At 37.3% G+C, this 25,548-nt stretch overlaps 2 protein-coding genes across 2 annotated transcripts in view; one reads left to right on the top strand and one right to left on the bottom strand.

The window, feature by feature from the left end:
• LOC136034069 (aminopeptidase N-like) overlaps nt 1–8,480 on the bottom strand; it is a 117,195-nt gene extending 108,715 nt beyond the window's left edge. The window contains exon 1 of the mRNA XM_065715187.1: nt 8,382–8,480. The gene's annotated coding sequence lies outside the window, so the exon portion shown is untranslated. The remainder of the gene's footprint in view (nt 1–8,381) is intronic.
• LOC136033522 (uncharacterized) lies at nt 1,431–18,312 on the top strand. Its single transcript, XM_065714267.1, has 2 exons — nt 1,431–1,950; nt 18,161–18,312. The coding sequence occupies exons 1-2, from the start codon at nt 1,431–1,433 to the stop codon at nt 18,310–18,312; spliced, it is 672 nt and encodes a 223-aa protein (XP_065570339.1).
• Nucleotides 18,313–25,548: the final 7,236 nt, after the last annotated feature.

The raw sequence follows: 25,548 nt of genomic DNA, 5'->3' as shown, positions 1-25,548 counted from the left end.
TCTTAAAATCCAGACTATTTTCATTTTTTAAAAGAAGAACATCCAGAAAAGGAAGTTAATTATCCTCTTCCAATTCTATTGTAAATTTTAAATCCCCTCCCCAAAAATTAAGATGTTCTAAAAAACTTTTTAATTCCTCCACCCCATAATTCCATACTGAAATTATGTCACCCATATATCTCCCCCAAAATTTATGTTTTAAAAAATATGAATCTAACGCTATTATTTCAATGTTTTCTACAAAACAATTTACTAATAAAGGACTTAAAGGGGCGCCCATGGGTAAACCATTTACTTGTTCGAAAAAAAACCCTCCTGAATTGAAGAAAATAAGAGAACATGTTGCACAACCTAACTAAATTCCTAATTACACCGACTTCCAAAATTGTTTCACCACCAATTAAGTCCAAATTTCTTAGTATCTTTCTCTCAAGAAGAATTTCTGCGGCTTTTACATCAATACTTGTATACATTGACACTATGTCATAACTTGAAATTATAGAATTTGAAGATATCTCAACTTCTTTTAGTTTTTTATAAGTTCTGACGAATTCTTAATGTAAGAAATGTGTGTAGACATGAGTGGTTTACACAATGACACTAGCCACTGACTCAGAGCACTTGTTGGTGACTTGTTACTCGCAACAATTGGTCGTAATGGCAGATTTGGCTTATGTATCTTTGGAAGTCGAAGTTATCTACGGCGAGCGGGCATCATTCTGCCTCTCTAAAAACGGAAAGGCAGTCGCAGAATCTGCTCCAACTATCGTGGCATCACACTCCTCTCTGTGCCCGGGAGCTCTTCGTTATGACCCTCCTGGACCGCTGTACCACTTTCCTCAGAAGCCAACGAAGAATCCTACAGGCTGGCTTCATGCCAGGAAGGTCCACCGTGGAGCAAATATTCACAAGGCGGCAGCTGATAGAAAAGACTCGAGAATTTCAACAAAAAGCATATGTTGCATTTGTGGATTTCAAGGCTGCTTTCGATTCTGTCGACCGGCAATCACTCTGGGTCATATTGAAAACAACGGGACTACCAGAGAAGTAATGCAACCTTTTCGAGCGGCTCCAAAAAGGGACTGAGAGCTGCGTGCAAGTCAATGGCAGACGCAGCTCATCTTTTGAAACCAATACTGGAGTCCGTCAAGATTGTGCTGCTGCCCCAGAACTATTTAATTGTGTCATCGACTACATTATGACTCGGACCATAAACCGCCTCCAGTTTGGGTTGCATTACGGTGATAGAGTACTTTCAGACGCTGTATGCCGATGACCTTGCTCTTGTCTCCGATTTACTGTCGAAGCTCACAGAAGCCCTACAAATCCTTGCTGATGAAGCCTTAAAGATAGGGCTTTCGATTAATTGGCAGAAGAGAAAAGTGATGTTTGTTGATCCCCGTAATTCGCCGCGTCCCCCGCCAGTCCTAATGGTCGGTGACAAACCAGCTGAGATTGTTGAGGAATTTACATACCTTGGCTCTATCCTCTCAAATGACGGATCAATCCTTAAAGATCTAATGCACCGAATTGCCAAAGCCTCAGCAGTAGTGGGAAGACTAAGTGCCCTTTGGAGGAAACCTTCTATCAGCCGTAGGACCAAGATGCGCATATACAATGCTTCGGTGGGATCCGTGCTTCTTTACGGAGCTGAAACTTGGCCAGCCACTCGGTCTGTGCTTAGCACCGTAAATATAGCTCAAACAAAACACCTCCACCGCATTGAAGGACTAAGCTGGCACGATTTTGTTAGCAACGAGAACCTCCTGGCATTAACTGGTCAAACGCCCTTCTCAGTCCAACTCACCCAACAAACACTACGCTGGTACGGACATTTCCTTCGCATGCCCACCGACACTCCCGCACGAACGATTTTTGACTTTGATCCCGTGCTACACGGCGGGAAACGCCCAAGAAGTCGTCCTCCAACCAGATGGAAGGACACGACAGGTGCCTTCTTAGCCATGGCAAATATTCGGGAGGATGTCCACATCCTTGCAAGAGACCGATCCAAATGGAGGCACCATGTAGCATCACTCTCGACGCCGGAAGCATTTCGGCAGGAGCATTAAGTCAAGTTAAGTCAAGTAAGTCTACTTTTGGCACAGAGATGCTACTGATAATAATTGAAATGTCTTATGGTTGTATTTCATGACGCAAAAGTAAGGGTTATACGTCTGTCATAGAATAATCACCCGCCGAAAAATTGAATTAAAAATTTTAAAAATTAAAAAAGAAAATTTAATGTAAAAATATATAATCAAAACGAGCTTTCATGTTTAGATGGATCTACTTTATTTTGCACCTCTTGAGTCAGCGCCCTTCCAGAGGTGCAACCAATAAAGTTTGACGAGTTTTCTCCTTTTTAACGATCCCAAATGTAAACATTTATGTTTGTTCCTTAAACATAAATGACTTAGCAAATAAAAGAGTTTCACTTTCAACACGACAAACCCTAGACTGAAATATTTTAGTGGTTATTAATAGTGCTGACCTTGGATAGCATACAATCCTTTCTTAAAGATGCAATTCTGATTGCGAAAAAAAAAAATCAGATTTGTAAAAAGCCATCTTTATATGAAGGGCATAAAATTATAGAATAACTTGGAAAATAAAATAAAAAAATGGAAAATTTTAGAGATTTTAAAGGAAAATTGATAGATTATTTAAGTAAGCATGCATTTTAGTTTTGTTTGTTTTGAAGGATATTTGATTCGATTTAAATTAAGAGTGTTTGTGTATTATCCCGAACACACTCAAGAAGTCAAATTAGGCTAATCATAATGAAATATACCAAAATATGATGAAAATATAATACTTTAGCAACAGAAATATGGAAACTACGACAAAGCATTATGGAAAGCATGCTGCCCAGAACGGATCATATTAATACCTTACCTAAACACCTCTATACAAAAAATATTTAATTAAAATATACCTACACGAAGTTTTTCTCAGTCAGACTAAGGTAATTATAATCAATTGCAGATAGACAAACCAGTTTTCCTCAGACCAAACAAATGTCACTTCTTGAGTGTGTTCGGAATAATACTCAAGTACCAAATTAAGTTGTAATTATTTGTTGGTTATAATTAGTATGTTGTTGCAGCTCCGGCGTATTATTATAATTATTTTATTTATTTTATAATAAATTATTATAATTATTTTAATTATTTTATTTATCCATTTATTTATTGGTATTTTCTCTCTCTTATTATAGTGAATTTAGTTGATATTATATGAATGCGTCTTTTTTTTTTACCTAATTCACCCCACGTCAACCGTTTGGTTGTCGGTGTATCTTTCGGTGTCGATTGTTGTTGTTAGATAAATATATGGTATCATATTTTAGTTTTGATTTCAATTTCTATGTCATATTTTGCCACAGTCATGGAAGATGCTCCAGGTCTTCGCGTACAATATAAACAAAAATTGGTAGTTGATATTAAAGGGCAAAATTTGATATTAAACGGCGGCAAAGCATTGAGTTTGTTTCATATAATAATTCATTTGAGCTACATTTACATATTTAGTCCCTCCGCCGCAGTAAAAAACAAGAGCCAAGAACTCATATGGCACTTGTGACGAGGCAAGAAGAGCCAAGAGCCAAGAGCTCATATGGTATGAGCTCTAACAAAAGTCTAAGAATCAATAGATTGATTTAAAAGGAAAATCAGAGGTTTAATGCCGGTCAGGATTTAAAATAAGAGCTCTGAGTCCCGAGGTCCTTCTAAATATCAAAATTCTTTAAGATCCGATCACCCATTCGTAAGTTATAAATAACTAAATTTTTCTCTCCCTTTAGCCCCCCAGATGGTCGAATCTGGGAAAACGATTTTATCAAGTCAATTTGTGCTGCTCCCTGACACGCCTACCAATTTTCATCATCCTAGCACCTCCAGAAGCAACAAAATCGCCAAATCACTGAACCCCTGCCCCAAACTCCCCCAAAGAAAGCGAATACAGTACGGTTACGTCAACCAAGTATCAAGGACCTTTGCTTATTCTATCCACCAAGCTTCATCCCGATTTCTCCACTCCAAGCGTTTTCCAAGATTTCCGCCTTCAATTCCCCGAATGTCAACAGATATGGTCGGGATTTGAAATAAGAGCTCTGAGACATGAATTCCTTCTAAATATCAAATTCATTAAGATCCGGTCACCCGTTCTTAAGTTAAAAATACCACAATTTTTCTATTTTTTCCAAATTAACACGTCCCAGCTCCTCCAAAGAGAACGGATCCGTTCCAATTATGTCAATCACGTATCTAGAACTTGTGCTTATTTTTCCCATCGAGTTTAATCCCGATCTCTTCACTCTAGGCATTTTCCAAGATTTCTGTTTCCCTCCTCCAACCCCCCTATATCCCCGGATTCAATTCGAGTCAAAAATAGAGCATCTGAGACATAAGATCCTTCTATATATAAATCAAGTCTCATTAAGATCCTATCACCTATTCGTAAGATAAAAATACCCCAATTTTCACGTTTTCCAAGAATTCTGGTTTCCCCCTCCAACTCCCCCCAATGTCACAGGATCTGGTTCGAATTTAAAATTAGAGCTTTAAAGCACAAGTTCCTTCTAAATATCAAATTTCATAAAGATCTGGTCACCCGTTCGTAAGTTACAAATGCCTCATTTTTCCGAATTACCCCCCGCCCAGCTCCACCAAAGAGAGCAGATCCGGTCCGGTTATGTCAGTCACGTCTCTTAGACAGGTTTTTATTCTTCCCATCCAGTTTCATCCTGATCTCTCCGCTTTAAGTATTTTCTAAGATTTCCGGTCCCCGAACTGCCCCCCCCCCCAATGACGCTGGATCCGGTTGAGATTTAAAATAAGAGACCTGAGTTACGAGGTCCTTCTAAATATGAAGTTTCATGAAGACCCGATCACTCCTTCGTAAGTTAAAAATGCGTCATTTTTTTTAATTTTTTTAGAAGTAGCCCTCCCCGCCCCAATAGAGAGGATAGTTCCAATTATATCAATCACGTATCTAAGACTTCTGCTTATTCTTCCACCAAGTTTCATCCCGATCCCTCCAATCTAAGCGTTATCCATGATTTTAGGTCCCCCCCAAACTCCCCCCAATGTCACCAGATCCGGTCGGGATTTAAAATAAGAGTTTTCAGACACGATATCCTTCTAAATATCAAATTTCATTGAGATCCGATTACCCGTTCGTAAGTTAAAAATACCTCATTTTTTCTAATTTTCAGAATTAACCCCCCCCCCCAACTACCCCAACTACCCCAAAGAGAGCGGATCCGTTCCGGATATGTCAATCATGTATCTAGGACTTGTGCTTATTTTTCCCACCAAGTTTCATCCCGATCCCTCCACTCTAAGTGTTTTCCAAGATTTTAGGTTTGCCCCTCCGAACTCCACCCAAAATTTCTGAGGGTAAATTCTCCTCTGGAAATTTAACACTGGGGGATTAGGGAGAATTACTATGCGAAATTCTTTTTAATTGTCTTACATTCTCTTTGCCAAATTTACATGTAGAGATGTTGCGAGAGAGTTATCCGGGGGTTATTTCCCGCGTGTTTTGATTTCTGGGAAAGAATTTCCACGGAAGGAGTATTTCTGGAGTGATAGAGAAACGGATTAGAGACTAAAGTCTTATATTAATGAAGTAATGCTTAGGAGAATTTTTCAGGCTGAATCGTTCGCAAGTAATTTTACGGGGAGGGGGATATTCAGCGAGGATTGAACTGTATGGCGGGATTTGAGGGGGGAGGTGCACTTTACGAAGGGTGAATTTACACGGAGGAGTTTTCCGTTAGGGGTGGGGCACATGATTAATGGAGGGTGAAACAGATTTACCGGCATTATTTGAAAAACGATCAGAAATTAAATAACAAAAACAAGTTTTTTTAAACTAAAAGTAAGGAGCAACATTAAAACTCAGAACAAATATAAATTATTCCATACATGAAAGATTGCCCCCTCCTCAATACTTTGCTCTTTACGCTAAAGTTTGACTATTCGTCCTGTTTTTTTAAGGACAGCTAATGAAACACGGGGTCTGTTTAATGAGAATAGGAAGCATCTTTAAAAGTGCTAAAAGCTTTAGCGGAAAGAGCAAGGTAGTTTAGGAGAGGGCAACCTTTCATATACGGAATAAATCTGCCAAAACTACTATGCAAATTCCGTTTATATTTTTCATGTACGGTGAGCCAAATTCGAAATTGCACTTGCTGAAAAACGTTCAGAAATAAAACAAAAAGCACAAGTTTTCACTAGCGGAGAGTAAGGAGTGAAATCAGAATTTAAAACGAACAGAAATTATTCCGTATATTAAAGGGATTGTCCCCTCCTCAACGCCTCCCTCTTTACGCTAAAGCTTGTCTCTTCGTCACAACTCTACTTTTTAAAATTGTATAAACTTTAGCGCAAAGAACGAGGCGTTGAGGAGGGGACCACCCCTTTCATATACAAAATAATTTCTGTCCGTTTTAATTTTAATATCGCTCCTTACTTTAAGTCTAAAAAAATACTTTTTATATAATCCCGTTAAAGGCCTATTCACAATGCAATTTCACTAATATCAATATTTGATTAATAGTAATTTTGAGAACTTAATGTCAGGAGCTTAGTTTGCTACGGGGCATGGCGGCAATTTCCCCCAGGCTCCGGTTCCCCCTCCCAATCTGAAATTTAGTTTCTTCAAAAATCTTATCAAAACTAAAATAAGGCATCAACAATTCAAGCATCCACAGAAACAGATCAGTTTTCTTTAGCATAACTTTGCCTTTGTGGTATTATATGGGTCATAATTCATTTTTCAATGTCATTTTGTACTTGTCTTGGGAAAATTGGCTCCAATGCCCCCCCCCAGGATTTTAACGAAATTATACCACCGCTTGCTACTGCGTAGCCCATTCATGATGAAGGTTTACTTGGTAACCATAGCAAGCAATAGTTAACATTCAACCAATTAGATCACTTCACTTATCAATTTTAGGTGCACACACAAAAACATGAAAGGTTAACTGAGAATTTATATGAAAAATTCCCCTACCCTCTAGATTTTAAAAGATCCATTTTAGAATTTCCCCGAAAAAAGGCTTTTGTTGGTATTTCTTTAAAAAACACAACGAAACCTTGTTATCTCAGAAAGGGTTAGGTTAGGAAAATGAAACTTTCAGGGATGAATCTATAAACTAAAGAATGTCCCGGGAAGGTATTTTGAAGCAACTACCTCCACTCCTTCTCCCTCTAGAGGGCCCTGACCTTTGATGACCTTTAAAAATATGTGTGTTATAAAAGTGAAACCTTGCAAAATAGATCTTCTGCTTAATTGAAGTACAACAAAATTGTTTTCAGCTTCATAACTTTGCTCAATTCCATTTTATAAGGTTTAAAGATATGCAAATACATTTCTTAAATTTTGAAAAAAAAAACATTGATATGACTCAAAATTCCACTCAAATAACAGGAATTGCATTTTCAGAACTAAAGGCAGGGAAAAAGCAACTAGTAACTGAAAATTTAGGTAAAATGTTGTTTTGTCAAAATTTCAATAGGTTATGTTGGCAAATTGTTATGTAAGCAAATTTCAGGGCCCTCTAGAGGGAGAAGGAGTGGAGGTGGGTACTCTAAAATACCTTCCCGGGAGATACTTTAGTCTGTAGACCCATCCCTGAAAGTTTAATTTTCCTAACCTAAACCCTTTCTGAGATAGCAAGAAGTCAATTAATTAGAATTTTACCGAATAAAGTTTTAGCCTAATTACGGTAAAATTCTGGTTTATCTACTTTTTGCTATCTCGGAAAGGGCTCAGATTGGGAAAACAATACTTTCAGGGAAGGATCTATAGGCGAAATTTTGTCCTAGGAAGGTATTGTGAAGTACCTAGGCTACCTTCACTCCTCCCTCCAGAAGGCATTGACCTTAGATGACCTTTAAAAAAATTTATGTTATGAAAGTGAGACCTTTTTAAACAGGTCTTCTGCTTAAATGAAATACAAGAAAATTGTTTTCAGCTTCACAACTTCACTCAATCCCGATTTATGAGGCTTCACAGATCTGCAAATAGCCTACATTTCCTAATCTTAGAAAAAAACCATAAATATGGCTTGACATTCTACTCAAATAACAGGAATTACATTTTTAGAACTAAATCAAGAGGAAAAGAAAATGATACGTGAAAATTAAGGTCATATTTTTTTTTTGTTATCCAGTGATTTTCTAGAATTTTATCAAATTTTCCATCTATAATTTAAAATAAAATACATATATTACCCCCATGTAATTTTCAACAATTGACCCCCACTGCTTTCCCTATTCGCAGACACAAGTTTTTGGCCCTTAATTTGTTTTCCTGAATATTTCTGATCCGTTAAGTTTCTAGACATATACAAGACGTAATTGACCAACCTTTGCCAAAAAATGTGCAATTCCTAATTCATGCAACTTCTATGGCTTCTAATTTACAACTGGTATGGAACAGGAGGAATTTCTGTTACTAGATTTCTGGCGCAAGCTAATGAGCTCCAGAAGCTCTTTTCAATGTCATTTTCTCATTTAAGGGGCTCCTGACTTTTATACCCGGGTTTGTTGACCTTTCTGTGCCGCAGTTAATTTCTCCTAAACAAATACCTTGCCATATAAACAAAAATAGGAGATAATTTATAATAGAACTTAACCAGTTAAAAAGAGAAAAATGTGGCCATGTCTGCCAACAGGATTTCGGGACCCAAATTCAAATAAACAAAAACATATGAAAAACATATTTAGAAAAATGATAATGAACAGCACGGTTAAAATAGGTTAAAATACGTTAAAACAGATTAAAAATACGTTAAAATACAATACACAAAATTCGTTAAATACGTAAAATACGTTAAAATGGGTTAAATTAAATTAAAATAGGTTAAAGTAAACTAATAGGTTAAAATACGGGGCTACCACCCCCTTAACCCTGGGCTCCTTAGGTAAAGTTTAACTTTTCCATAAGATAGTTTTGAAAATGATAATCGCCTCTGAGAGGAATTCACCTACTTAAAATAATTTCTTAGAATTAGGGTGGGGGAATTCAGGTAAATTTTCAGCAGCTCATATAATTGACTTATCCATAAAGTGAAAATACCAATCGATGCCTTTTTCTATGTTCTTTACGAATATAATAATTGCTTCTATCGCAAATTCAAAGTTAAGCACTTTGTGACATAGCCTAACCTAACTAACCAAACTTAACTATGAGTAATTTTGGCGCTGAGAAAACATTGTGTTATTTTATCGAAAACGACCGAGAAAACGGCGCTGAGAAAACGTAGTAGTATTTTGTCGAAAACGACCGATAACTCATACTTTAATTGAAAATCCGCATTTTTAAGAGTTCAAAAAGTGCTTAAACTTGAATTTGCGATAGAAGCGATTATTATATTTGTAAAGAAATTAAGAAAAGGCATCGAGTAGTATATTCACTTTATTGGTAAGTCAATTATATGAATTGCCAAAAATTCACCGGAGTCCCCCCATTGGAAATTCCAAAAATAATTTGTCGGTTCATGTTTTTTTTTTTTTTTTTTTAGTTTTACTAGGGTCCTTTAGATATATGTTACTTGTTTGTCCGCTCAAAAAAATCAAAATTACTGCCTGGGTTTGGCAAACACATAGACAAAGAAGGGAATAATATTTAGCTTTTATGCGCATTCACTGCCCGTGTCAAGAAACGCATTTGTTTTAGTTACATAAGAACATCACAGGAAATTTAAGTTACTATCTAAACGAATCCTATCTCGATATTTTAGGATCCCTGGTTCAATAGCATTATCATCCCAGGCGAAAAAAATAAAAGAATAAAAACGATGAATTATGACCATCCTTCTCTTGAAAATGTAATGTTCCAGATTTCTTGCTAAATGGCTTGAAATTTCCTTTGTAGTTGCTCCATGGTATGTAAAATCTGGTAATTCAATTTTTGGCAAGATCTATCCCTTTCATGGGGTTCTTTCCTCCTGTTGCTGATGCTACATGAAATTTTCTTATGCTAAAGAACTTTTCATCGGTAACCTTAAACTCAATAAATCTTACATATTTGGAATCAGCACATGAAGCATATCTTTTGTTGTATGTGATGTTATCAAACTTAATTTTTCAGAATACATTGAAAAATAATAAATACCATAAAAAGAATATTCTTTTAATGTAAAGTACAAGGATCGAGCATCGTTCGGTCAGTGGAACTCGGCACGCGGCAGGCTTGTATGTATGTGATTCTTGAATTGTGCATTAGAATAATTTAGTGATGTTCTTTGGTTTTAAGCCATGAGGTGGCAAATCAGCAATTTCAACTGAATTAAGAAATTCTGACGTGAATTCAGTATCTTCTTTCTGTTAATCTTTCATAGAATCATACATTTTATAAATTTCTTATTTTGTCGGGGTTCTTTGCGATTCTCGTTATTACTTCTCTAGTAACCGTGGGTTTTGTTGAAAGTCATTTTTACTTAGGATTAGATATGATCTTCGCTGTCGCTTGTCTTCTAATCACAGATTTCGTTGTGATACAGAGACCGTATCAGGTTCAGCACATCATCTACATAACTAATCTAAGACAAATTTATTCCACACAGAATATAAGTCATAAGTGACTTTGATTATAGCCTTAGCATAGTGTTATTAAATACTGTCGGTGACGAAATAGTACCTTGTCTTACCCCTTTCTTTACTACGAGAAGGGGATTTTCATGCGGAGATACAGCAGAATCAAGAGACTAGTACACTCCTTTAGAGGAAGCCTAAGTTCTAGTTTCAGATTTTCATACATGTCAGCCAGCGGGGTGAGGATAGCGACATCAACACTGGCCAAACCCACATCAAATATCATCTTATCGCGGAGAAGTGAATCAAAAGCACGTCTGACATCATAGGCAGCGAAAGCAATACTTTCACAGTGTTTTTCGACATCAACTAAAGCAGATACCAAAGCAAAAAGGGCATGACTACAGCCAAAGTGAGACTAAAAATCGAACTGGTGGGCCTGAACTATATATTTAGTTCTCAACTCATCAGTTTCTAAAAAAAATTACAAAATATGTTGCAACTGTTTTTGGGCAAAAAGACGAACACCAAGAAAGGGGTTTATTCCTCTTAGGGATAAGAGTCAGACATCCAATTGAAAAAGAATCAGGGACAAATCCCAGCTTAAATATCATTTGGTAAAGGAAGACGAAGTGTTTCATAAATAGTTCAACACACAACGAAAAATGTTGTGCAGAAATCCCATCAAATCCACTTGTTTTTTTTTTTCAGTTTAGCGATGGCAGAAATAATCAGGCTCTTTGTAATGATCAATCTCGGACTAGAAGCAATTTCAAAAAAACTCGGAGTTTCACTTTATAACTATTTTGTTTTATCTGGAGCAGAAAATTCTTTTTTATAATGCTCAGCCCATGTGGAAATGACGATATTTGACTTGGCATATCTTTTACAGGACTGTACCACAACTTATTTGGCCCAGAGGCGCCATTTGGACTAAATCTTGGGATGGGCATGGACTCCATCTTGCCCCCCCCCCCCGAATCACTTTGTGTCGCGTAATCATCTAGGAAATGGGCATTTGACAGAACTCGATAATTTTATTATGTATCTAACCTACTTTCAAAGTTTACAATGATTAATAGCAAATAGCGTAATTACCCCAAGGGTCGTCAAGTAATTACGCTCTTTGGTTAATAGGCGTGCAGTAATTTCAAATCAATTGGACAGAATGGATTCTGTTGGACATAATGGATTATTATGGCCGGTAAAGGGCCCTTTGTTGTGAAAGCTTGAGCCCCCCTGGAAAATCTGGGGTGGGCATTTGCCCACCCCTGACCCCCCCCCCCAAATGGCACCTCTGATTTGGCCGAGACCGAACTGCTTCCGGGCAAGACGAAATAATTGAACTCCGATGCGGAGAAAGTTGCTTTTGAAACAGGCAATTAGGATAAATATACAGTTTTCGAAGCCACACATCGCGTGATTTACCCGCTTCAATCCAAACTGAAAGCCAAAATTTAGCAGAAAAACAAACATTTCGCAAATTATAATTAGTTGACCAGACGGGCTCTTCAGTTCCAACTTTTACTCGCCTAATAGGTACTGCCGCTTTTTCTGCAAGAGCTGAGGCATGAGCAAGTTCACAACAATAAATGTTCAGCCTAACTCGAGAATCACGCATATTCTTTCTTGAGCTCCGCATCTAAAACGGTATACACATTTTCACGAGAACATCATTGCACGCAATTTGGAGAACATCTGAAGAAGCCCGAAGAGAGGTTCAGGCTAACTAAATACTCGCCTAACTCGCCTATAGGTACTGCCGATTTTTCTGCAAGACCAAGGCCATGAGCAAGTTCACAACAATAAATGTTCAACCTAACTTAAGAATCACACATATTCTTCCTAATAATAAATGTGTACCAACAAATCAAACGGTATACAAATTTTCACGAAGACATTATTGCACGCATTCTGGAAAAGATCTGGAGACGTTAGCATAAAAATACAAATCGCTTTTTAGGAAGCCGGTTAGAAGAAGGGCCACAATCACCGATCGGAGCACTAAAAGACAAAAGAAAGTGATCTGACCTGAAATCGGAATCACTAACAACAAATTCCGCGATAGTTACGGATGACGTATGACAAACATGGTATAAGTTAGATGTACTACCCGAATTCTAAACGTAAGTAAAACTCTCATTCTTCGGTGCAACTACATAATCATCATTGGACAGACCGAAAATAATACTTGTGCGATCATAATCACCAGAAGAATTAAGTGGGTGGCTTAGATCATAATTGAAGTCAGCAGTCGCGATGCAACATAAACCCTGCTCTTTTATTTTTAGCAAACATTTAATTATGTTGCTCCTTACTTTCAGTTGAAAAACTTTTTTGTTTGTTCTATATCTCTAAGAGATTTTAAAAGCCTCATAAAGAGGCTAATATATCAATTAGTTGATAAAAGACGGGCTGTTGTGAGGGGGCAAGGTCCTCAAGGCAAAACATTAGGAGTGTCTCAGCCTGCTTCAAGAAACGTAGAGCTCTGCTCCGAAGTGGTCCAAACTGTCTGAAAAACGCAGTTTTATTGCAACTGGGGAAGAGGCAGATCTAGAGCAAAATCTTGGGGGAGGCCCAATGTAACAAAGATGCCAATAAGGGACGTACTTGACAAATTTATTCTAAAAAAAGAGTGAAAAAAGAAAAAAAGGATAAGAGGGCGCCAAAAACATTCTTACGAGGGGGAAGGCGTCCCCCTCCCACCACCCTGGATCTGCCAGTGTACTGGGGTAGAGTACTCCTCTTCCTGTGCTGAATCAAACCTCTATAACTATAGGTATAGGAGTATAACATCTCGAGTCGAAAGGGACACAACCAGGTCAAGTGTTGCAACTGAATAAGAACAGTCCTAAGCTTGATGCCCTTTTAAATAAGGTAAAAAGTTTCCAAATAAAAGTGAAGAGAGGCATTAAGGCATAAAATAAAAAAATATCCTGTATATGAGAGGGACTGCTCCCCTCTGCTCACTCAGTCCCTCTGCCCCCCCTACAACTTCAATCTCCCGCTCTTTATGCTAAAGTTTATTAGGCTTTACTAAAATATTTTTGAGAGCAAAAAAATATAATTAGTGGATAGTAGAAAGTGTGTTGTTTATGGATTTCCCCCCACAACATTTGAACTGAAAATTCTAATATTGATTGATGAACTGAATATTAAGACCTTCACTTCTTGATATTGTCCAAAGTAATTTTACCCAATTAAAACTTTTCTTGTGTCAGGGCACCGATTCTCAAAGGATTTTGAAAACAAGTCAAACTGTAGCATAGACAACAATGGGAAGGAGGGAATGTACATAATTTTTGTTTGTTTTAAGTTTAAATATCCATCATGTGCTTAAATTTAAAATTTTATTTAATCATGGATAATTTCCAGATAAATAAAGTCAACTTCGAGATGTAGAATTATGCGCATGTATATTATACTAGTTTTATACTAATTGATTATGTCAAGGAGTAATATCTAGCTTTAATGTTGATCCATGGTTCATGGTCCAATTACCCACTCGTAAGTTAAAAATACCTCATTTTTTCTAATTTTTCCTCTCCCTTCATCCCCCAGATGGTCGAATCAGGGAAGACAACTTTATCAAGTCAATTTGTGCATGTCCCTGACACGCCTACCAATTGACGTCGTCCTAGCACTTCCAGAAGCACCCAGCTCATCAAAGCACTGGATCCCCCCCTAACACCCCCAAAGAGAGCAGATCCAGTCCAGTTACGTCAATCACGTATCTACGACATTTGCTTATTCTTCTCACCAATTTTCATACCGATCTCTCCACTCTAATCGTTTTCCAAGATTTCCAGTTTGCCCCTCTGACTCCCCCAATGTCGTTAGATCCGGTCGGGATTTAAAATAAGACTTCTGAGAGTTGAGTTCCTTCTAACATAAAATTTCATTAAGATCCGGTCACCCGTTCTTAAGTCAAAAATACCTCAATTTTCCTTATTTTTCCGAATTAAGCCCCCCCCCAAAAAAAAAACTCCCCCAAAGAGAGCAGATTCAGTCCTATAATTTCAATCACGTATCTAGGATTTGTGCTTATTCTTCCCACCAAGTTTCATCCCGATCTCCCCCCTCTACGCGTTTTCCAAGATTTCCCCCAAATCCACCAATATCACCGGATACGGCTGAGATTCAATTAAGAGCTCTGGGACACGAGGTTATTCTAAATATCAAATTTCATTAAGATAGCATCGCCCATTCGTAAGTTAAAAATACCTCTAATTTTTTTTAATTTTCCTCTCCCTCTAGCCCCCCAGATGGTCGAATCGGGGAAAAGACTGTTATCAAGTCAATTTTTGCAGGTCCCTGACACGCCTACCAATTTTCATCGTCCTAGGACGTCCAGAAGCACTGAACTCGCCAAAGAATTGGAAATCCCCCCCCCCCCAACTCCCCCAAAGAGATCGGATCTGGTCCAATTAAGTCAATCATGTATCTAGAACTTGTGCTTATTCTTCCCATCAAGTTTCATCCCGATCTCTCCACTCTAAGCGTTTTCTACGATTTCCGGTTTCCAATATTTCTGTTTCCCTCCTCAAACCCCCTATGTCCCCGGATCCGATTCAAATTGAAAATTTAGCATCTGAGGCGCAAAATTTTTCTATATATCAAGTTTCATTAAGATCTGATCACCCATTCGTAAGATAAAGATACCTCAATTTTCATGTTTTCCAAGATTTCTGGTTTCCCCCCACAACTCTCCCCAATGTCAATGGATCTGGTTGGGATTTAAAATAAAAGCTCAAAAGCACAAGATCCTTCTAAAAATGAAATTTCATTAAGATCTGATCACCGAATCGTAAGTTGAAAATACCTCATTTTTCAAAATTTTCTAAATTACTCCCCCCCCCCAACTCCCCCAAAGAGAGCAGATCTGGTCCGGTTATGCCAGTCACATATCTTGGGCTTGTGCTTATTCTTCCCACCAAGTTCCATCCTGATCATTCCGCTTTAAGCGTTTTCCAAGATTCCCCCCAACTCCCGGATTCGGTCGAGATTTAAAATAAGACATGTGAGTTACGAGGTCCTTCTAAATCTGAAATTTCATGAAGATCCTATCACTCCTTGGTAAGCTAAAAACACCTCATTTTTTAATTTTTCAGAGTTAACCCCCCCACTCCCCCAAAGAGAGAAGATCCGTTCTGGTTATGTCAATCACGTATCTAGGACTTGTCTTTATTCTTCTCACCAAGTTTCATCCTGATCATTTTCTTTTAAGCGTTTTCCAAGATTTCCCCCCCCCAACTCCCCCCAATGACACCAGATTCGGTCGAGATTTAAAATGAGAAATGTGAGTTACGAGGTCCTTCTAAATCTGAAATTTCATTAAGATCCGATCACTCCTTGGTAAGTTAAAGAGATACCTCATTTTTTCTAATGTTTCAGAATTAACCCCCCCCCCCTCCACTCCGCCAAAGAAAGAAGATCCGCTCTAGTTACGTCAATCACGTATCTGGGACTGGTGTTTATTTTTCTCACCAAGTTTCATTCCGATCCCCTCCACTCTAAGCGTTTTCCAAGATTTTAGATTCCCCCCCCCAACTCCCACAATGTGCCCAGATCCGGTCGGGATTTAAAACAAGAGCTCTGAGACACAATATCAATCTAAATATTAAATTTCATTAAAATCTGATCACCCGTTCGTAAGTTAAAAATACTTCATTTTTCTAATTTTTCCGAATTAATCGGATTTGGAATCGGGGAAACGACTATTTTTAATTTAAACTGGTCCGGGCCCTGATACCCCTGCCTAAGCTTATCTGGAAGTGCCTAAACTAGCAAAACAGAGACAGAAAGACAGACCAACATAATCGGCAGAATTTGCGATCGCTATATGTCACTTGGTTGATACCAAGTGCCATAAACATGCATCGGTTGTCTGAACCTGTAGTTAGGCAAAATGAAAATCATCTCGATCAACGAATTTAGCGTAAAATGAGAGAAAAAGAGAGGGTGTGCCTGTGTGTGTGAGAGAGAGGCTGTGCGTGTGTGGGAGAGAAAGGGTGTGCGTGTGTGGGAGAGAGAGAAAAACGGGGTGTGTGTGTGTGGGAGAGAGAGGGAGTGTGCGAGTGCGAGAGAGAGACAGGGCGTGTGTGTGTGAGAGAGAGAGGGGGGGGGCTGCCCACAGTACATAATAAACAATGGGAATTTGCTTCATAAATCTACTTTAAGTGGTACTAGAATCTACGGTCCCCTGCCAGCTAGACAGGTAGTTCTAATCGTTCAGCTAAGATGACCCGTCGACAGATACAACTTTGCAGTTAATTAACTGAAATACATTTAATGTACAGAATTAACCCCTTCGCCGTTAAATTTCTTATTTAAAATTTTTGATCTATAATTGAATTACTGTTGCTGGTATTTAATTTTTATCGGTAACTGAGAATCTTGGACCAACTTCCGAAGAAATCTGAAATGTTCAATTGATCTATTGATCGAAAGCCTGTAAATTGAATTGAATATTGCACCTTCAACATTTAATTGAAGCTGCTGTAAATCTGTCTCTTTTGGGAAAAGCTGGTCAAGTAATATCCAAAGTCCAAACGGCTAACCAATAATGTTGCACCCTAATAAGCCGGTGTCCGATCCCTCCCTCCATCACGGTGCACATTAATTGGTCGTTGATTCGATACATTTGGAAAGCTTTGCTTGAAAAGGGTAGCCTATATGGAGACATGGCTTAACTTTTTTATAGTCTCCTCTCTGAAGCGGTTCAGTGTAGTCTCAATTTAAATATCGAAGTAAGTTAGACTTAATTTCAAAACTAAGGTTATTCAGTCAAGTTTTGTGAAGCAGGCACTCAAGCAGTAGCTCCGTCAGGGCCAGTGTTGGGAAATACTTAAGTAAAAGTACTTAAGTAATTACTTAAGTAAAAAATCTGAGTACTTGTACTCTACTTAAGTAAAAAATTTCTACAGTACTTAATACTTATACTTAAGTAAAAAATTGAAGTACTTAAGGGTACTTATGTACTCAAGTACTTTCTTCATAACACAGAAAAATTATACCAGCATGACGCAGGGCAATGCGATGAACTGAACTGCCTATATGTCAGTGGATGAATGGATTTTTGTCTTTGAGAACAGTGGCTCCTGGCCTGGTGCAAAATTTCAAAAAAGGATGCTATTATGGCGGAACTACCATATATTTATTGAATGGAAAGTTTTTTGTGATAAATGGGAAAATTCAGAAGGAGGGTGCAGTATCTGCCACATGCGGAAACTGTCCAAACAATATTCTGAAGGGTCATATGGATGCAACAATGCATTTCCACAAGCATCTCAAGGTGAGTTTACCCATTCTTCCATTTACCAGAAGGTTGCTGAGCTGAACAAGACCAGTAAGAACAAAAGGAATCAAGTAGTAAAGAGGCTAGTGAACTTGTAGGCTCACTTTCGGGGTCGTCTGAAGCTGAAGATAATGAAATTAATACTGGCCCTGATTATAGCTCACCTTCTAAAAAAGTTAAGGGGCAATTCTTCGCTGCAAGACCATTGAAACTGACACAGTCAAAAGTGAATTATTTGGTACTGGTCTGTATTGTGGATGAGATGTGACCCCTGTACACTGTTGAAAAGCTGTCATTCAAAATCTGATAACAGGTCTTGCAAAGGTTCCAGGAAGAAAAGCTTTAGCTGTGCAAATTGAAGCTAAGTTTGTTGAAGTACAGAAAGATATGGTTTGTGATTTTGAACTCACTGACTACATGTTGTCGACAGCAGACATTTGGTCTGCCAACAACAAAACTACTTAGGAATGACTGCACACATGCTCAACAAGGATTTGAAATGGAAATCTTATGCCCTTGCTTGTTCCCAGTTCAAGGGCTCATACACTTATGACAGAATTGCTGAACAACTGAATGGCGTATTTGCCAGGTACAAAATTGCAGTTGATAAAAAGGTATGAGGGGTTTTGACTGATAACACCTCTAACTTTAGTAAGGCATTCAGAGAATATCTGATGGTTTCCAATGAAGACGTTCAAGTCAGTGATGAAGAAAATGAAGATGAGCAGGCCAGAATGGCTCATTCTCTTTTAAAAATATTGGAGAGATACTCAATTCTCATGACAACCCTGAGTATTTCCAATTTCTTCCACACTTCAGGTGTGTCAGCCACACACTTGACCTGCTTGTATCCACTGATGCTGATAAAGCCCTCTGTGATGCCGTGAATAAGAGTTCAAAAGCTGCTGATGCTGTGAGAGATGTATATGAAAAACAGCTTATATGACCTGTGGTAACCAGGTGAAACTCGAAGTATGACAGTGTCAAACATTTGATGGATTATCACAAAATTAGAAAGTTTGCTGACGTATGTGATGCTTTGCAAAAACCAAAGCTTGAAAAACCAAATTCTTGAATAATACATGAAAATTATGGAGCCAGCAGCAGTGGCATTGGACATTCTTCAGGGGGAGGAAAAATGCTACTTCGGTGCTATTTATCCTACAATCAAATTGCTTGAAAGAAACCTCGAAAAACTAAAAGATTTGGCGAAAGTTAGCCAGCCTTTGGTACATGCTCTACTTTTGGGTCTTGAAAAAAGGTTCCCCGGGATCTTGGATGAGAGAGTTCTTCATGCAACATACTATGTTATTGCCACGGCAAGTCATCCTTTCTTCAAATTGAAGTGGTTTCCTGATAACCAGAAGGATGTAGCAGTTGAACTCTTGGTGGGACAGAGCGAAAAAGGTCGAAGATTTCAGAAGTACTTACGAGGCTGATAAAGGTAGCTTTTTGTTTGGAGATGAATACTTTGATCTTAGTGATGAAGAAACTACTCATGATAATTCTGGCAATCGTGGCCGTGAAACCAATTCTGTGAAGGCAGAGATTTTGTCATATTTGAATGAGAGACAAAAGGAACTATCTGTGCTCAAAGTGCACCCAAGGTTAATGAGCGTTTTCAAGAATTACAACTGTATCATTACTTCCTCTGCACCTGCAGAACGACCGTTCTTGGTAGGTGGTGGAATTTTTACTCAAAAAAAAACATGCTTGGAGATTGTATGTTTGAAAAGCTTCTGCTGTTAAAAGGAGCAAGTAAAAAATTAATATAAGTTATGATGAAGCTGAAATGAATGTTCTTTGTAAATTCTTTTCTTTTTATATCGTAACTAAAGTAAAATTCGATAGTTGTGAAAACAGTTGATTTTTTTCATGAAAACTGTCGGTTTTTCTGAAAAGCGGTCGATTTCTCGTCAGAATCTTGCTTATCTTGTCTACTTGGAAAGGAAACGGATATTAAAGAAGTGTTTTGCGTGTTATTTTACTTAAAGTAAAAAACTAGTACTTGAGTACTTAAGTACTGAAGTACTTTTTCAAAAGTACTTATTACTTAAGTAGATTTTTAGAGAAGTACTTAATACTTGTACTTAAGTAAAAATTTCACTGAGTACTTGGTACTTGTACTTAAGCAAAAAACAGAAGTAGCCTACTTGGCAAAACACTGGTCAGGGCCTAGATCTGTCAAAGCCTCAGATAAAAAAGTGAAAAAACACACGGGAATTAAAAGAGTCAATACAAAAGAGACAGGGAGAGGGCGGTGGTACCCAAGTTCCCATTTGTGGGGTACTAGAATCTTAACACACTGGCTAAGCATGGCAAATCGAGAAAACGTAAGACAACGAACAAAAACGAGATAGATCGCAACAGGCAGAAATAGAGAAAATGGAAGTATTTCAACCAAGATTTCCGCTTAGCCGTCCTCAGTACAGAAAGTAGAATAAAAAATATAGGTAAAACTACACAGGAAATTATAAATCAACCAACCTTAAAAAGCAAAACTAAACTAGAAGAACCCCATTCTTAAGCATTGGTGACAATTCTGTTGTCATCCCAACTTTGCATTTTTCTCTTTTTTTCACTGGTTGTGATTTAACTCTTTTTTCTTCGTTGCCCTTCGTTTTTTTTTTTTGTTAATTTGTCTTACGCTATACAAAATCCCGCTTTGAACACAAGCAAGTACAATTATGTGGTATTCTTTCTTGAATGCTAAACAAAAAGTGAATGCCAAAGATATATCACTAGACAAGCCCCAACTGATTTTTTTTTTATTCTTTCATTATAGTCTTGTACTGGGGAGGTCTAGACGACAAATTAAAGAAACATTTGGAGCAAGTAAAAATATTTGCAACCTAGTCAAAAGAGCAAACAACTTTAAGAGCTCATATTTCAGCAGTAATTTTTGTAGTTTGTTATTTTTATATTAGAATAGACTATGATTTATTGGCTAAAAAAGCACACAAGCTAGCATAAGCACGTCAGAACAGTTACAACGATAAAACAGATGTTAGGGGATATACATAAAACAAAATGTTAAATGAATCATTAAAATGCAAAACAAAATAGGCAACAAAAGAGTTTTTGTACCTCATGGTCAACATTTCGGGATACAAGTCAAGTTGGGTATTTGGAGCTCTAAGAGTATTATGTCTTACGTTAGGAAGGATTGGGGGATTTTCTTTGAAGGGGGGAAGAAGGCGTCAATGATAGTCAAAACAAAGACGCTTGTGACCAAAGTTCATGGCAAGGATGTGACGGTGTGGTTCCAATTTAGTAAGTTCAAGTCTAGCCAAACCTTCATCGTATGTAGTATAGGACTTCCCTAGTATAATTTTTATTGCTCCTTTTTTGAATGCTTTCAATTTTAGAACGTTGGTCTTTGATCACGCCAGAGTGCAAGACCGGACAAGCATATAATATTGAGCCCAAAGCCGTTAATTCGCGAAATTTAGGGGGAAAATGCATTTCTCAAATATAAAAGGGTGATGGTTTGCCGTTTTACAATTTTTTTCAAATAACCAAATGCAATTTTTAATGAAAATACCAAAAAGTATTTCTCGAAATCTTGAGAGTACAAGTGTATCCCCTTTCCCCAAATTGACGCCACCGATTTAACCCTCAGATTCACCTTTGATGTACAGTACCAAATCAAAATTAACAGATATAAAGCAACAGACTAACCAGCAGTCATGACAAGTGCTTCTGCTTCATAGATATACGTCTTGGAATCTGTTTGAACATGATCCATAGCTTCTTCAGCAACAACAGTAGCAGCTTCAAGGACAGATGCTGCTCCTTTAATTGACGGTTACAATATTTTCCGTCTGGTGTAGAGATTTGTTAAATTTTTTCACTACCAGCCACAAAATTTAGCTTTATTTTATGCTGTTTTTTTTATGTCAAAGAATCAGGAAAAATAACAAGAGTTTACTCAGTGGTCTTCAGTTACTACAAGGTATTTACGTGCAGTATGTATTAAACATAAAAAATGCCTTTACAAATTTTTTTTTTGGGTGGGAGCCTGAAGCAGCATCGGACGAATACGGTACGCACCAAATAAAAAGACAATATTAAACCCAACTAACAACAAAAAGAACTCCTCGATAAAAATAAAAACAAACTAAAACCAAAAAGCAACGAAAATGAACAGAGCCTTAAATTCAGCATTTCATAATAGTTCCGCAAAGACTTCTTCATCGTGAATTTTTTTTTGGCTTCTTCGTTTTTTTGTTGTTTTTTTTTTGTTTTTTCTTTGTTTCTGTTGAAACTTTCGGGGAGAATTGAGGAGGATACTGTACTAAATCATAAAACACTATGGGCATCTACTAAATTAAGACACACTGTGTACATGCAGGTTGTCAAAGCGGCAGGTCTGCAATATCTCCGGAACGCCTAAGGTATGAAGTTCAATACTTCCTGGAAGTGTTGAAGGGAATGCCGGATTAAATCAAAAGACACTACGTACATCCATACTGCCAAATAGGGGTATCTGAAATATCTCATACAGGACTAAGGATGTAAATTGATGACTGAAAGAAGTCAGCTAAAACTCCAAAGGAATATAGAACGGGGAGATCAAATAGATTTAAAATTTGACTTGGTGGGAGCAAGGGTAGGTCATCGACGACAAAAAATACTTGAAAAAAATATGATTCTATTCTGTCATATTGTGATAAATTTCAAAAACTTCTTCCACAAAACAATATTTTTAAAGAAAAGTAAAGAGCTCAATTAAACCAAAAAAGAACAGTAGTAACGTCAAGTAATCTTCCAAGCTTAAAACTACCACATATCTCCATCAATAAATAAATGAAACCCAAAACGAACAGAAATTCACAATAAATAAACGAGTCAAGCTCAAACTGAACAGATATTAACACAAGTAGGGCTGACACCCCCCATGCCTTCTGAAGACCACAAAATAATTTGCACTTTACTGAAAAAAAACATATTTTAAATGTTTTCACTTTTTGAATTTAATAAATCAAATGTCTTTAAGACTTTAAGGAATATATATTATTATATGTATATTAAACAGACAATCCAGATTCTTTTTTTTTTTCAGTAAAGCGCAAATTATATTCTGGTCCTGAGAAGGCATGGGGGTTGTCATCCCTATTCGTGTAGTAATTTCTGCTCGTTCTGAGTATGACTCGGTTATTTATTGTAGTTTCTGTTCGTTTTGGGTTTCATTTATTCATTGATGGTGATTTGTGGCAGTTTTACGGAAGATTATTTGACTTTATTTCTGCTCATTTTTAGCTTGATGGAGCTCTTTACTTTTCTTTGAAAAAATCATTTCGACGAAAAAGTTTTCTTTTAATTAACTACATAAAAGACACAGTCGCCTGTGCTTTACCGCCACTACATCTAGTGGTTCATAGCCACTACAATTCCTCACGGGGTCTTCACTCCAGAGGTCTAGTTCCTAGATGTAAAAAGACCGCATTGAGAAATATAAATAAACAAAAAATTGGCAACACTTAGCGTCTGTCTTCATTACTAAATTGGAATAGAACAAACTACTAGTTATAATAGCAGAAAGTAATACAATACTTAAAGCAACAAATAATACAATAATAAATAAAGTAAAACTGGGCTCTAACAGGAGTCGAGCTTTGCTTTGCGAGCCAGTTTTTTTTTTTTTTAAAGAAAAGATTTCCACTAGGTCGAATATTGATGTTACAATTCGATTCGCTTTTATTTCAATCCAAAGTTGGAAAATTGTGCTTCTCTGTCCGACAACACTATCTAAATAAATCAATATCAGCTGTAATGTAAGCCAATTATAGTAATATAAGTAATACAATAATTATAATATAAGTTAAACTAACAAATTAAACTGATGCGTTAACAGAAATCTAGTATTTGGTAAATATTCTTTAGTAGTATTCAGTCAAGTCTGTTTTTCTTCAATTTCCGGGGGATTTCCCGTTGTTTGATTTTAATCAGACATATAATCCGGATTTCGGGTATTGATGTTGCTTGCTCGTTGACGATTGGAGATATACTGTCTTCTGTCCATAAGGAAACCGATAAAACAGTGAACAACAATATCAAAATTTAGTCAAATACAATGTTAGTTCGTCAAAAATATGGACATAATGATTTTCAAATAAATGAATAGTTAGAAAAAAATTTCAAGGGAGTAAAAAGGCGCTTATACTAATTTTAAAGGAGTGAAAAACCCGTATGCAGCTCAAAAAGACATAGTATAACATTACTACTACTAACAACTCCCTGTAGCACCAATCCGCCAGACACGAACACAGCAGCGTAAGATCCCCATCCCATTCTATTCAAAGCCTCTCACCTTACACCAGGGGCATTGTTTGGGGGGAGCAATTGCCTCCCCAAATAATGTGGAGAAAAAAATTATATATCCCATGCCCCTTCACTATCCGGATATAGGTCACTCTTGCCCCACCCCGATAAAAATGTTGGAGATTCGCTCTTGCCTTACGTCCTTCTAAGAAGTACAAATTTCCCTTAGATACTTTCTGACGACCTCTACCCACCGCAACCCGGTGTTATAAACGATATAAGCTTAGGTTGGTATAAGGCCACATAGCTCAAAGCGGCGTAGGAAGGGGAGGATGGGGACGGAGCCACCGCGGACGCCACCCTTATAGGGATGACAAAGTTGATCTTAAAGTCTGTTTTTCTTCTGTTTTTCATGTTTAAAAGTCAGTTTGTTTTCTTTTCCAAATGCTGCTTTCAAAATAGCTTTCAATACCATCTCCTATCCGTGTTAACTTGATCGCAGAGGCAGTAGCCATGGGCGTCACGTACGCAGCTTCTTCTCTAGGGGGGAAACCGATTCTGTGAAGAAGGGCGAGGAGGGGAGCTGCACTTATATTGGCATTTAACAAAACCTTACATTGTCAGCAAGTTCTATCATACCTATGAAACCTTTATTAATAAGTAATCACCAAAAATCATTAATCATCAACAAGCTTCAGCATTAATTTTCTTTGGATTAGAGCCAAATCTTTCCTAAGACATTATGAATAATTTCTTCTTGTTTGACTTTTATTCTGCCATTCCAAATGTTTATTTCCAGCTCTTCAACCATCTACCTTTTATCAACTGCTTTTTTAGTCATCTACCTTTTTTCAACTGTTTTTTCAACCATCTGTTTTTCAGCCATATCTAGTGTAAATTTGAACTTCTAGGGGAATGGGGGTAGCTGCCCCCTCCGTACGCCCATGACAGTAACTTGAATTAGCTATTTCTTTCTAACTGATTAATCACTTTCCCGCATATAATAATCATAATTATTGAAATATTGATCTTATACTAATGTTAATAGGATTACCATGTTGGAAAATACTGTATTTTGTTTATATTTACATTAAAATATTTCCATATACATTCTTTAAAACGCAAAATTTGCTTTTCCTTTCACTTCTTTGCTTCGATAATGTGAACACTATAAATAGATTTTGTTAACTGTAAATTTAACAGTTAGGAAAAAAGGGGGGAGGTAACAAGTTTAAACTCCGTTCCAGGTGTGAGAAAACCAGTCTACACTACTAATAACTATTATCCCTCTTATTTTCAATATATCATAGTGTTCACACATTTTAGTTCTTTCTGTACATATAATGTGAAAAACTTACTAAATTGTTTGATTCATCGGTGTCCTGTAACATTAACAATTTATGTTTCAACTTATTTCAAGCTTAGCTCCAGTAAAAC

Source organism: Artemia franciscana, chromosome 12 (assembly GCF_032884065.1).
Source record: "Artemia franciscana chromosome 12, ASM3288406v1, whole genome shotgun sequence".
NCBI lineage: Eukaryota > Metazoa > Arthropoda > Branchiopoda > Anostraca > Artemiidae > Artemia > Artemia franciscana.
This window is presented reverse-complemented; position numbering and strand designations above follow the sequence as displayed.